Source organism: Neltuma alba, unplaced genomic scaffold (genome assembly GCF_004799145.2).
Source record: "Neltuma alba isolate B1F8T4 unplaced genomic scaffold, ASM479914v2 tig00011390_pilon, whole genome shotgun sequence".
Taxonomy (NCBI): domain Eukaryota; kingdom Viridiplantae; phylum Streptophyta; class Magnoliopsida; order Fabales; family Fabaceae; genus Neltuma; species Neltuma alba.
The window spans coordinates 21,296-35,415 of NW_021636082.1; the positions used below are offsets into that span (position 1 = coordinate 21,296).

The 14,120-nt window shown below is 31.1% G+C and overlaps 1 protein-coding gene and 1 long non-coding RNA gene across 2 annotated transcripts in view; one reads left to right on the forward strand and one right to left on the reverse strand.

Annotated features, from left to right (window-relative positions):
• LOC114712679 (uncharacterized) overlaps positions 1–11,145 on the reverse strand; it is a 28,968-nt gene extending 17,823 nt beyond the window's left edge. Inside the window, exons 1-2 of the long non-coding RNA XR_003737261.1 lie at positions 11,037–11,145; positions 2,916–2,919 (exon numbers count right to left, since the gene is read on the reverse strand). This is a non-coding gene — a long non-coding RNA (uncharacterized LOC114712679). The remainder of the gene's footprint in view (positions 1–2,915; positions 2,920–11,036) is intronic.
• LOC114712678 (aspartic proteinase CDR1-like) lies at positions 10,840–13,125 on the forward strand. The gene is made up of 2 exons (XM_028897229.1): positions 10,840–11,686; positions 12,448–13,125. The coding sequence occupies exons 1-2, from the start codon at positions 10,990–10,992 to the stop codon at positions 12,876–12,878; spliced, it is 1,128 nt and encodes a 375-aa protein (XP_028753062.1). The 5' UTR covers positions 10,840–10,989; the 3' UTR covers positions 12,879–13,125.
• Positions 13,126–14,120: the final 995 nt, after the last annotated feature.

Genomic DNA, 14,120 nt, shown 5'->3' on the forward strand with positions numbered 1-14,120 from the left:
CATTAATCTAACTTCAATCAATCCTTTTTATAACTTAATCAATATTGAATAGCACCTTACCTTCCAAAACTCATAAAAAACCATAATCAAGGTTTGCAATACATAGAGCATCATAAACTACATTAAAATCTATAGTCTTACCTTATCTTAAAGCTTGGTTTGGCCTAGGACTTCATGCTTTTCCTCTTCTTTTCTCTCTCTTTTTCTTCTAGGGCAAAAATTTCACCTCCTCTCATTTATGTTAGGCGAAATCTTCGTGCAATTTGGGGGAGGGTAGGGTATTTATAATGATCTCCATTTTATTTTGCCCCTGGAATTAGAAGGATTTACAATGCCATATGTCATTTTTTCCAAACCTCTATGTAAGTCTAAATACTTTATTTTGCCCTCAAAGTTGACAAAAATTACCATTGCCATGTGTCATCATCTCTAAGCTTCCATGTGGTCTTGGAATTCAAGAAAATTCCTTTCCAATTAGCCCTTTAACAAATTCTAAAATTCCAATACTATCCCCTCATGAAAGATGGCCCCAAAATAGGAAAAAAAATTTGTCCAAAAATAACCCTAGGTTATTCCTCCATCAATTTTCTAATGTTATACTATATCGGATAATTTTTCAAGTCTTGACTTACCCAATAACACTAACATATGTTCTATTACCCTTATCTTGTAGTTATTCTCCGTTTCTCATCATAAATTGCTTTATGATGGCTTCAAATGGCACATTCATGAGGAAGCAGATGAGTTCATATTGAATTTGACTTCCTCAATTATAAAGTAATAATTTAATCTCATCAAATTGTTTTTGATGTTTCCTTGCCCTATCTACCTCATATATTCTCTTTACTCATAGGAAAATTCTCTAATTTTTCTCAGGCCAAAACTCCTCCAGCAAGTATTTCTTTTTGAATTTCCCAAACAATGCCTCTAATTAGCATAATTAGGCTTTAAATATTTTTAAAGCCAACCTTCTCATCATTTGGAAATCAAACCCATTTTATAAACTCATATAATTCTTCAAGTAATTAATCCCCATTTTTTTCTAATTATTTGAGCCATCTTTGTATTTTAAATAATTAGGCTTGTTTAGATAACTCATAATTAACCATATTTCTAAAAATCCCTTCAAACTCATTCTTAGAGTATTTTTATTATTTTTAACTTCAAATTGACCTTTATATCTCATTTTCTATTTTAGAAATTTTTTCTGAAATTTCAAGCTTATTTTTTGTATTCACCCTTTCAGTCTAAAACTTTTCAAAATTATAATTTGGTTTTTATAAGGGTTTAACTTCAAGAATCATCTCGTTGAGATCTCTACCATAATCTTTGGCCCATTATCATAATCATTCCTCATACTTGGCCTCCAAGACTTTATTGGAGTATCTATTTTCCTCTATCTCTTGATCATAGAAAACTTTCGTTTTCCAATTTGGTCTCTAATAATCTTTCTATTCTTCTAGAAAGTTCTAAGACTCTCTGTCAAAAAAGGTTTGGTAGCTTGTCTATTTTAGGCTACTTTTTGTACTTCAAGGCTCAAAATATGAGGTTGCAATGACGACTTTAATTATTGTTGTTGAAAGTTAAGCTTTTAGTGATAACTCTATAAATCATTAATGAAAGTCATTCATCAATTATCCTTTTTGTAGTGATGAAATTATAGATTAATCTTGATCATGAGCACTAAACATAAGCTAAGTGATTAGAATTGGGACAATTTTTATTCACTCTAAGAAAGTGTTTTTGCTTTAGTCTCCTCTTTCCTTTCTAGTTCGTATCTTGTTGTTTAATTTACCTTTGAGCATGGTTTTTAGCTTCTAAAAAGTTCTTAAACACAAAATTCATCTATTATAGGTGATCAAACTATTCTTTGAATGGTACGTAAATTATTATTATCACTTATTATATGAGTTTGAAACGTGTTCCCACGTTCTTTCTTTAACATTATGATGCACTTAATTAACCATTCCCTTGATTAATGAGATGCAAATATATGTGGTCTAGCTTATTTGATATGACATATCTTATTAAGTTTTATTTAAAGATATTAAAAAGATAAGTGAAAAGTTGATTTCGACTAAATGGTTGTTTTGTTGAAAGTGTATACAGTTGAAGCGCAGATTCTAACCCAAAAATTAATCGAAATTATTGATTTTCAAAGATCATGTATTTCTAGCTTCAATATGTATTTCTCCTCCCAAACTTAAAGTCCTTAACGCGTGATGATATTATTCCCTGATTCCATGATGAAAAGGAAATGGTTACATGTGTGGTCCGCACTATAAACTTCTCATATGCTCTCCAATATGTACCGTTCCTTTATGCTTTCAATTATATTTATAATTCCTTTTACAAGTATATATATTGCCTTATGCTTTTGAAATTCCTACTTCTTTTTCTGTAGTAACAAGGGGAAAAAAAAAAGGTTGTTTTTCCATATACTTTTTTTTTCTTTTCAATACTGATATAATTTATTTTTTAATTTTTTCCTAAATGTTATGTTTAGTTATTTCACTTTCATTTACTATATATTAATTTGAATTTCTCTTATCTTACATATATTTCTTCTGGATTATCGAATTAAGAGGGTGATTCGTTTCATTAACCTGGAAGTTGAGATTTTACTTATAGTTCACCTATCCATTTTCTAAACCGACTTAATTATCTTCTATTCTCTATTATTCTTCTTCTACCTAGCTAGGTTTGGCGGGACACTATAAGCTAATCTAACGGACTTACATTAGGTTTGGCCTATTTGCCCGATCAATGTTTCCAAAATTTTACTTTGAATTCTTAATACAATATCTATTTAATTAATTTGCATAGATTAAGCAAACTAATTAAATTAATTATTTGTCAAAAACATTTTTTGGTTTTTCAAAATTATGTACCCTCTTAAATCATTTGCATTAAACATACCTTTTTTTGCGAATTCGTTTAATATGTGTATGGTGACAAAATAGATTAATATGTCCTATATTCAGGACCAAACTCAGTCCTCTATTGACTATTATGTTAGGGATTAGAGGTAGTAAAAAATTATTAAAGATAATATTGGAAACATGTTTTTTTCCCCAGAAAATTGGCTCTTAATAGATGAGTCAGAGCTTAAAATTTTTCAACTATAATATAGATGTATAACCGATCAACTCAAGGAACTGGCTATACAAATAATTTTATTCTAAAATAACTTCCTTATATATAACTTACATATTATAATTATAATTATAATTATACATGCAATAGAGCTAGCTAGAGACAAGGTGTCACATTCCAAAAATTTTCACCTGGCAATAGGGAATCAAAAATTTGGATGAGGGTTAATGTAGAAACTAGATGGGGAGATGAAACAACTTTTGATGTGTAACCCTAATAAGGTCCGAGTTGGCATTTTCAGAATAATCAGTCTAGGAAGGGCAAAACGGAAAAATTTGAGAAAATTCTAGAAAAATCCCAAAAAATAGGAAAAGTATAAATAAGAGGTTTTGGAGACTCAGTTGATGCTCAAAAGGTGGAATTATGGTGAAATCAAATTATTACGGAATTTTCTGTAAACAGAGGTTCTTCGGGAAAATATTAGAAAATAAGAGAAAAATAATTATTTTATATAGTTGGATACCTCAATAAATTTGGAAGAAAGATGGATAATTCATATAAATATTTATTTAAACTTATAAATTATTTTTATGTCTTGGAAGCTCAGGAATTAATTTTAAGGAATTTATTTTCTCTTAGATTTATCGATAAAGGCCTAATCGGAGAAAATTCAAAATAAATACCTAGTGGTGGCAAAAAGTTATGAAAATTTTCAGATCATGTTCTCATATTAAAAAGTGAATTATCATTGAGAGAAATGAATTTTTGAAGGTCTGAAAAAATTATGGAACGTTACTAGTAAATAGTAACCGATAAAGTTTCAAATTAGTTTGAGATAGTGATTTGGTTTGTGAGCCATCTTTTTGGATCAGCCCAAAACCGTTTGTGGGGCCCACATTGAGCCCAATAAGCGCCTAATTTCGTGTGCAACTTCCAGGTCCCTCTATTTTTATTACATAAAATGTAAAATTAAGGGATAATTGTGTGGAAAAATCTATAAAATGAACACTTGTTTAAATCTGATCCTTCCAGCATTTGATGGCTGCCACCTATACCCTTGAGGTGTCCCAAATTTCAGCCAATTGAGGGGGAAAATGGAAAACCAATTTTTCTATAAATACCCCTTGGAAAAATACAAATAAATGCTAGAAAAATTAGAAAAACAAGGGGAAACTCTGTCATTGTAGCTCCAGCCCTATTCCTTCAAAATTTTCAAGTGTTTTAGGCAAGGAATCATCCAACTTACACCAAGAAAACATTAAGGTATATCTAAGCATCATTATCCTTAAGTTTTACATTAATTGGATTCAGATTTTGGCTTGGAAAATCATGAAAAAATGCTGTAAAATTTGGTCCAGCCATATGATACTTAGGAAAGGACAGAAACCTTAATAATAAAGTGGAATAAGCAAGATTAAATGGTGTATGGTTGGGTTTTTGGAAGAAATGGCACCTAGGGTTCTATATGTCATTTTTGGCCTAGCACTGTTCATGTTGAAGGAGATTGTTTTGGCTTGATTTGATGATTCCAATGAGTTTAAAACATGTTTTTGTGTAGGGATGTATGGTTGGGAAGTGTTTAAAATCATTAGAATCAAAAATAGAATTTTTGGAAGTTATAACCCCCTATTTGGCCAAGATGAATTCATGGGGAAGAAGTGTGAATTTAAAAAATCTGATTGCATATTTGGATTCTTCATGAAAAATTGTGTAGGAATGAGTCATGATGTTGTTGATTCAAAAGGAGGAATCATTTTGTTAAAAAATCAAAGAAAAATGGGGGAAATTATTAAGTTAAAGTTTAAGAATTGTGTTTAAGTTGTTTAGGGATTAATGTGGCTTATGTTTATGCTTTGTTAAATAGGAATTCTGAGGAGGAACTAAGAGGAAGCTTTGTTCTTGAAGTAACTAATTGGACAAGTATTAAAAAGGTAGCTTTGAATTATAATTTGATTGTTTATCTTGCTTGTTTAATGTGACTTCTTGATTGTTTGGGTTGGAGGAACTTGTGTTGTGCTTTTGGTTGATTGAATGACATTAGTTTATGCTTTGGCCAAATGCATTGTGGTATGCCAATGTCGGAAATGTTAATGTTCCTGTCCTTGCAAGTTATTGGATATGATTTCCTATGTTTGGGAATATTTTTGAATGGTATAACATGTCACATGTGAACTTGCTTGATTTACATGACAATTATAATTCATATGCTACTAAGATTTCTTTGAAATCTCACTCCACCTATGTTAAATTATGTCTCAAATAGGGAGTGATTCATTCGATGGCAAGGGCAAGGAAATGGTTTTGGGATGAAGGAGCAATAGGGAATTCATGACATTTTTAGAATGTTGTGTCATGTTTTAATGAGTTTTATGTTATTTTGTATTGGATTATGAATGATAATATGGTGTAAATTATGTTTATAAGATATGCCCTAATGTTGAAATAATGAGTGGTATATTGGCACAAGGTTAAGAATAAGGAAAAAGGGAAATAAAAATTAAAGAAAGTGGAATTAGGAGATAAAAATACCCTTAAAGAGGCCAAACTTGTGGCACATAGAATAATGAGCAATTGTTGGAATTTGGACATGAAATTTTATAAGTAAATATATCTTATTTTGACCTTTAAATCAAGTGGTAAACCATCAAATTTAGAATTTTGTGCTAAGAGTTATGTCCTTCCAAATTTAGGCCAAAATACTAGAAATTAGAAAATTGACCATATGAACAGTGCATTTTGTCGAATTTTCTGGTGCTTTTCTGGATGGACTTGAGTCCAATGAATATTTTTTCTCTATATAAATCTTGGCAAGATTCATGTGAAAATTGGAACCCCTCATTTCAATTTTTCTAGATTTAGTTATGAATTTTCAAAATTGGCCAAATTTCAGATGAACAGTGTACAAACAGAATTAAATGTGAAATTTTTAAGTTGAAATTTTTCATCTGGAAAACACTGCGAAACCCATTATAATAGTTCTAATTGATATATAATGGGATATTAAAGGAGGTGTGACATTTTTTGGTATTAAAACAAAGGTTCTGGCTCTGTTTCTGTGTACTGTGTTTACTATTATGTATTGTGCATAATGATTGATTATTGTTTAACATGTTAATATCAATTCGAAAGTCATTAAAATGTGTTGCGATATTGTTATTTTCACCTCAATTGTAAGCATTTCATGAAGACAATAGTTTTCCCCATTTTGCTAAGTCTTGATGTTGGGGGAAAAAAAAACTTGTTAATCTCATTTCAAGAATTGTTAAAATATATTACAATGTTGTTACTTTTTGCTCAATTGTAAGAAATATGTATTTGCTGATATTTAGGGTATTCCTATCATTTTCCCACATTTGTATAACGCTAATTCAGGATTTCCCTGCCTCTCTTTTATTTGCAATTGTTAGATGCCTAACTTGAAATTTAGTATTTTCAGGGAATTTTTTTGAGTGATATTCCCTTAGTTTTTTCACTTTCATTTACTATATATTAATTTAAAATTCTCGTCTTACACATATATTTCTTTTGTATTATCATAATTCGTTTTATTAGCCTATAAATTGAGATTTTCCTTTAGTTGGCCCATTCGTTCGCTAAACCAAGTCTCTTAGCTAATCCTCTCTTCTATTTTCTGTTAGGTAATCCGGCGGATTTACATATGGTTTGGCCTATTTGCCTCACCAACGTTTCCAAACCTCCAATCTGATCCTTGATATATGATATGCTTAAGTAATTTGAGTATATTAAAAAAAACTAGTTGAATTAGATATCTATTAAAAATAGGTGTTGATTTTTCTAAAATATCTTCTTGAATCATTTGCATTAAAATTACCCTAAATGCAAACTCCCTTAATATGATATATATAATCAATAGGGATAGTTTGGACAAAAACAATAAGTAATGGGAACAAAAAGAATTAAGGTCTTATATTTAGTACTAAACTAAATCCTCCCACTAACCCTTGAACTGGTGTCTCAACTGGTTCAATGATTAATCTGGTTTTTGAACTTCAATCTTTTTAAGAAAATTAGCTCTTAAAAGATGAGTCATAGCTTAAAAATTTTCAACTATAATATAGAACATAACATATCAACTCAAGGAACTGGGCAACTGGCTATAAAAATAATTTTATTACCGATATATAACATGTAAATTATAATTATACAGGCAATAAGAGCCAGCTAGAGACAACGGGAAGGTTGGTAAGTGAGGATGGAAGTTGAATAAATGAATGTGACGTAAGTGTAGAGTGAGGAGTGTGACGACATGGATGATGAAGAGAATAAGTGGGTGGCAAACATAATGTAATGTTTAGGATGGAAGAAAGATATGATGACTTTCGTTTTCATTTATAATTCTTTTCCTTTTGTCTTTATAAGCTTTCCCACTTTCTTTTTGAATGGGAAACTGGCCTTTCAACTTTTTGAACTCTTGGCATAGCAAAGCTAGCTAGTCTCTCTCACTATTGGAAATTCGGCACTTGTGGAGGGAAAATACACTTGTTTTTTTTTTTTCTCTTGATCATGCAATTACAAAGACAAACCCCATTATTGTGATGAGAAGATTATTTCTTTCTCCAATATTAGTATCAATTTCTTTTGAATCATTGTTATATTTTTGCTTGCGAAGTGCGTCCATCATATTATAGCTTTCATTATGTCTTTGAAGGACAAGACGCCTCATTATTTATTCGGGAATTAGTCCCACTTGTGGCCTTATTGGTATCAATGCATGCTTTGCTTTTCTTTTGTTTTTTTTATCCATCATGTCATGTCATTCAAGAATATTTGCTATAAAATAATTTTATAGGAAAATTAATAATATTCCGGCCCTAAATATAAAACATATTTCATAGTTTAATTTATGTTATAAAATGGGTCTTATATTTATAATCAGAGAAGTATATTAGTATTTATAGTTTTGTATAATTATTTGTCTTTGTAGTTTTTTTATCAGGTCCTCGCAATTTTCTTAATTATAGATCTCAGTCACTATATATGTTGAGCCATCAATGTAGCAAAAAGAGCACTGGCCATATGAATTTGAACTCGCCATATAAATTAGCTTTCTAGGCCAATTTTACTGTAAGAAAATAAGCGACATTTGATAAATGAGTGGGAGGTGTGAATGTACGGATAAAGTCGGTGGTGGAAGGAGAAGGATGAATGATTGGGACTTTTTGAGAAGAACAATATAAAACATAATATTCATTTTTCTGTTTCATTGATTACTGGAATCCCACACAATGTTTATAGAGACTCTATGTGGATAAGAATACACCAAAAAGGGACACGTGTCTAAGAAAATGTTTTAGAATAATCATATAGGGCTAGCTGCTCGGTCATATAATATCTATTGGATAATAACGTGCTCTTGAGTGGATTTATTTGTATTTGAGGATGATTTTTCCAATACTTATTTATTTATGCTAACAGAAATTATATATATACATGTAAGTGAGGAAACTATAGTGACTCAATAAGTGCAAAAATGCTACTGAAACCTAATTGAAAAAAAAAAATCAAATGAAATATATCTAACTCAAGTTGGATAGACAATATAATGTAATGAAACTCGAAGTCTTGATGTATCTAAGCAATATAATCAAGTAAGTGCAGGCAGAAACATCAAATATGAATGATACTTATGATGTGAAAGGTATAAAAAAAATGAATAATCAAGATCATCGAACAATTCGACTGAACTGAGGATATCTTCTAGTTAAGATATGAAGGGTAAGAAACTTGACTCAAGCTGATCTTGGATTAACTACAAGTTGAAGTAGCTTTAAGTTACACTTAAAAAGAGTAACTTGATGTGTCCAAAAGATATTATAATTGAAAGAACAATAACTTGGTGTATCCAAAAGGTATTATCAAATAGATATTGAATAGGAACGTAACACCAAGTATGAGGGACGCTATGTGGGAGTAAAAGTACAATCCATAAGATCAAGAAGCTGGTTCAACTCAGATAGATTAAAAGAATAATTTTTAGTTAAGTACAAATGACTCGAGATGCATTAAAAAGAGTATGAGAAACGAAATATGTGACTCAAGCCGGGAAAGATAAACCTCAGGTTGAGTTGAATAGATTGAAGTATTGACTTGAGAGATTAAGATCATTTGACTTGTGTTACTTGAACTGAATCGGGTTGATACAGCAAACTTTGACTCACGATGGAAGCGTTCAATAATGCAAGTTATTAGATTCATATGATGACTAAAGAAAAGGCATGAACTCAAGTTGAGTTAGACTCGACTCACTGGATGAACCCAGATATATATCACATGACGTGCAAAACTCATAATCACTTAGAGTACATAACATGATAGTACAGTAGTAACCCAAGGTACATGCATGTCTTGGGTTGATAGAGATTAACAAGTATCAAATATATTATGACATATTTAATTAGTTAATTAATGTTATCCTGGAAAATAATAATCCATTTAGTCTTTATTATAAACTTCAAATAATTAATTTGCATATAACAAGACGTTATTTAAAATTAATTAACAACAATAAATATGTTAAAAGTATACTTTTGTTTTCAAATATGCCTTTATATAATAAAGGAGTAAAAAAGATAAAATAGAATGTATGCAAAATGTGACAAGAGAGAGTGTAGCAAACAAGAGAGAATAAATAAGAAAGAGTGTGGCAAATGAGATAGAATAAATAATTAAGAAAAAAAATTAAGTATTAAGACAAAATCAAAATAAAACTTATAAAACGGACCACGATTCTCTTCAAATTTAAAGCTTATAAATAGAATCAGATGGAGTACTTCTCTCATTTAGTTATCATCAAAACATTTAGTCTATTATTAATAACTTGAATTTTAAAGTAAATCATTTTAACCAGGTTTATTAAAGATAATGACATCATATCACTATTTATGTACACAAGTGGTCCCCATATGTTGAATTTTAATTCAAATATGGTGGCCGTAATTATTGAATTCTGTTGATGAATTTTAATTCAAATATGGTGGCCGTAATCATTGAATTCTGTTGATGGAAATTTCGTAGCAAGCATTGGGTCCATATATTCTTTTTTTCGGAAGTCTAAAAAGCACTTATATTAGACAAAGAACGAAAATACCCAAAAATATGAACACGATCAAGTGCTATATTGGGTTGGAAGTTCATTGGGAGAGAGAGGCAGATAAAAACTGAATATTATTATTGCTACATGTAAAGAAAACAAGGGGCATTTTTTTATTTGAATCACAAATTTAAATTGAATTTTATACAAGGTATTGTATTAAGAACCGATATGTAGGCTCTTATGTATGGGGTTGGGAAAAGTACCTTGTATATGTTCAAGAGTTAAAGTGCAAATTTGTCCTAAAAATTTTCACTTAAGAGTACTAGATATCCTTAACTTTTTTTTTGTGTGTAAATTTATCTTGAAAGCTAAAATTATAGCAATTTTGTTATCTACCATTAGAAAACTAATGTTAATCGTTAAAATAATAACATGGATCATAAACAATTTAAACACTAAGGGGTAACATTACTACAATTTTAAATTTTTGGGATAAATTTACACTTTATAGCCTATGTTTAATATTTATCTAGAATGTAAAATCTTCGGATGCTGGTTAAATATAGACTTCTCATATAATAACAATATAAAAATCTACAGAAGTTTTCCAAAGACTTCCTATAAATTGAGGCACCAACATGCCCCTTTTTCCTCAACCCAATTCAAATTAAACAAAAGGAAATATGCATTCTCTTCCACTAGTCTTTTTCTTATCGCTATCATCTATTCCGATTCTAACCAATGCCTTAAGCCTTGATTTCGACCTTATTCACCGTGACTCGCCATTGTCGCCATATTACAATTCTTCAAGCACCCTATCAGAACTCACTCAACAAGTTATGCTTCGATCCATGGCTCGCTATAAACGACGTCGTCCTCCTCAAACTGATATCCTTCCCCCAATTTTCTTTGAAGGTGAAGGTGAGTACCTTATGAGAATCTATATTGGTTCTCCACCAGTTCAAACATGGGCTATCCCAGACACAGGAAGTGACCTCATTTGGATCCAATGCTTGCCATGTCACGCTTGTTTTCCTCAAAACACACCAATCTTTAATCCCTTGGCTTCTTCTACATATAAGATCGTCTCTTGCCACTCAAAACCTTGTAGGTCATTCTTTGATAAGGGCGGCTCAGGATGTGGTGGTTCAACACAGTGTGTGTACGGATATGGTTATGCGGATGGATCAACTACGTCTGGGGAGCTGGCAAGAGATTTGTTTAGTCTTGGGGGAAAATCTGATGATTCATTTAAGAAACCTTTGCTTTTAGGATGCGGGCATAACAATAGGGGGCAATTCTCACGCAAAGGTTCAGGACTTGTAGGGCTTGGTGGGGGGCCTTTGTCTTTAGTTTCACAGTTGGGTCGTGAGATAGATCGCACATTCTCTTACTGTTTAGTTCCTTTCTTTTCAAAATCCAGAGGTAAACTGAAATTGGGTAAGGATTCAAAGATATCTGGATCACGTGGGGCTGTTTCTACTCCATTTGTGACTGACGATTCTTTCAAAACAAATTACTACCTCACTCTTGAAGGTATAGTAGTACTGCTACAAGTTATGATAAAAATTTTCATGAGCTATTATCATCTTCAGGTTGCATAGGTTTTTCCATTTTGAAACTTTTTATCATAAAAAAAGAATTGAGTGGCATCTAACATCCTGATATTATTTCTCAATTGTATCCAGCATCCTAATCTTATTTATGGTGTAATCAAGACCTCGGGGTCTATTTGGTATGAGGGAAATGGAGGCAACGGGAAGGGAAGGAAAATTTTAGCAAGTTAGGTTTAAAAAGATGAAAAAAATTGAGTTAAAAACGTTTAATTAATTTTTCTTACTATTTTATCTTGCAGATTATCTATATTAAAATTTTATAACCCCACTTCTCTAATTTTTTAAATGGCACTCATTAAAATTTTGCCTCCCCTTACCTTCCCTTCATTTAATTTCTATTATACCAAACATAGGGTTAATATTATTTTTCTATTGCTTTAAGCACCCTGGTGTTATTTATAGTGCATTCAGAACCTTAAACCATAAATAAGATTAGGATACTGCACGTAACTAAAAAGTAGCATTACAAAGTGTTAGATGCATATGAAAAATAACATTAGGATGCTAAATGCTACTTTACTCTTAAAAAATAGTTAATTTTTATCAAGTTATGAATGTATGTACCTTGATCTTCTTATTAGTTTTAACTTGAAATAATATTAGTAATTAGTAATTGGGATTGAATTCGATTTTTACATGCGAGATCTGCTTATTATTATGTGTACTTCCTTGACCTTTAAGGTATCACCATTGGCAACAAGACATTGAAGACTGGTCCCAAAAGAAAGGGGAACACTCTTATTGATTCTGGGGCGACATATTTTTTAATGGAAACGAGGTTTTACACAAAGGTGGAGGCTTTGATAAACAAAGCCGTTAGGATTAAAGAAGTAAGAAATCCTCCTGACCCATTCACCTTGTGTTACCCAAATAAGTATTCCGAAACTATCAAGAAGAGATTTCCAAAATTTGTGGTTCATTTTGAGGGTGCCGACATAGCCTTGAAGCCAGATCAAAACATATTCTTTCGGCTAGATAATTTGCTCTGTTTAGCCATACTCCCAAGCGATCAGTTTGACTATGGAAGTTTGCCCCAAATTAATTTTCAAGTGGAATATAACCTTAAAGCCAAAAAGATTTCTTTTGCTCATGCTGATTGTGGCGAGAATTAGAAGAGATGTATAATTATATATGTTATAAACAAAATAAATAAATGCGCGCGCACATATATGGTTTGAGAAATCATATTTGATCTTATATTAGTAAATTATGGACCCTAATATATAAGGGTCATTTGTAATGGATTAGCCTGATCATCTTATGAGTCATCCCAATGAGTAGTACATGGGATATCATCATCATCTATTGTCTTTGTTATATATCGTGTATTTGACTATGAGTTAATGAAGAACAACTTCATTTGTGTGTTTAATTATTGAGTGCCATAAGATTGGTTTATTGCTTATTGAGAAGGGCCTAAATAAATAACAAAATTTTAACCTGGCACTATAGCTTAGGTTACACACACACATGTGCCATCAAGATCAGTGGCAAATTACAAATAATCAACCTATAGTTATTAAGTTTTGCTTTCTTGGGTTTTTCTTGATCATTCATATACTTGCTAAAGACCACCGATTTTCATGTATCTTTCATGGCCATTAAGATCCCTGCCAATGAAAATTTCCCAATCTTCCAAAAACTTTTAATTTTGTGCTTCCATTATTACTTGAGGGCCCTAAGAGTTATGATGTTGACATCGCACCCAACAATTATTCTAAAGATAATATCTTATATATCACTGGTTATTTGTACTCCCAGCACATTTTTCATCCAATTATTGTCTAGAGTGCCCAAAAAGACTTGGACTACCTTGAAGTTAAGAAAATGAGGAGAATTCATTCATTGAGAGAGAAACGGAAAGATGGGGAAAAAACTATAGATATAAATTAGTCAAAATAGTTTTATTGGTAATTTTTAGTCAAATAATTTTGTCTTATAAAGAGTAATCACTAAAAAAAAAAATACTTTCAGCAGCAATCTTATTAACAGTGAACTTTTGTCACAAAAAGTCACACTTTCATCAACAATTTTCATTATCATTGCATGAATTTTAGCAGCGACTTTTTAGATTTAGAGTAATAGATACATGGGCACTAAAAGCTTTTTTTGTTTTTTGTTTTAACTGAACAGAGGGGGAATAATATACTACAAATTTCGAGATGCTCACAAGAACAATATACTAGATAGTAAAATTTGAGGGAAATTACGTATATCAATATTTTTAATGTTTTTGACACTTCTTCTTCTCACGTTCATGTTAAAAAGAAACTCTGTAGTTAAATATCTTTTATGACGAATCAAGTGGAGAAAGGAGTTAAAGACTAGAAAAGAAACCTTAACACAAATTGAGG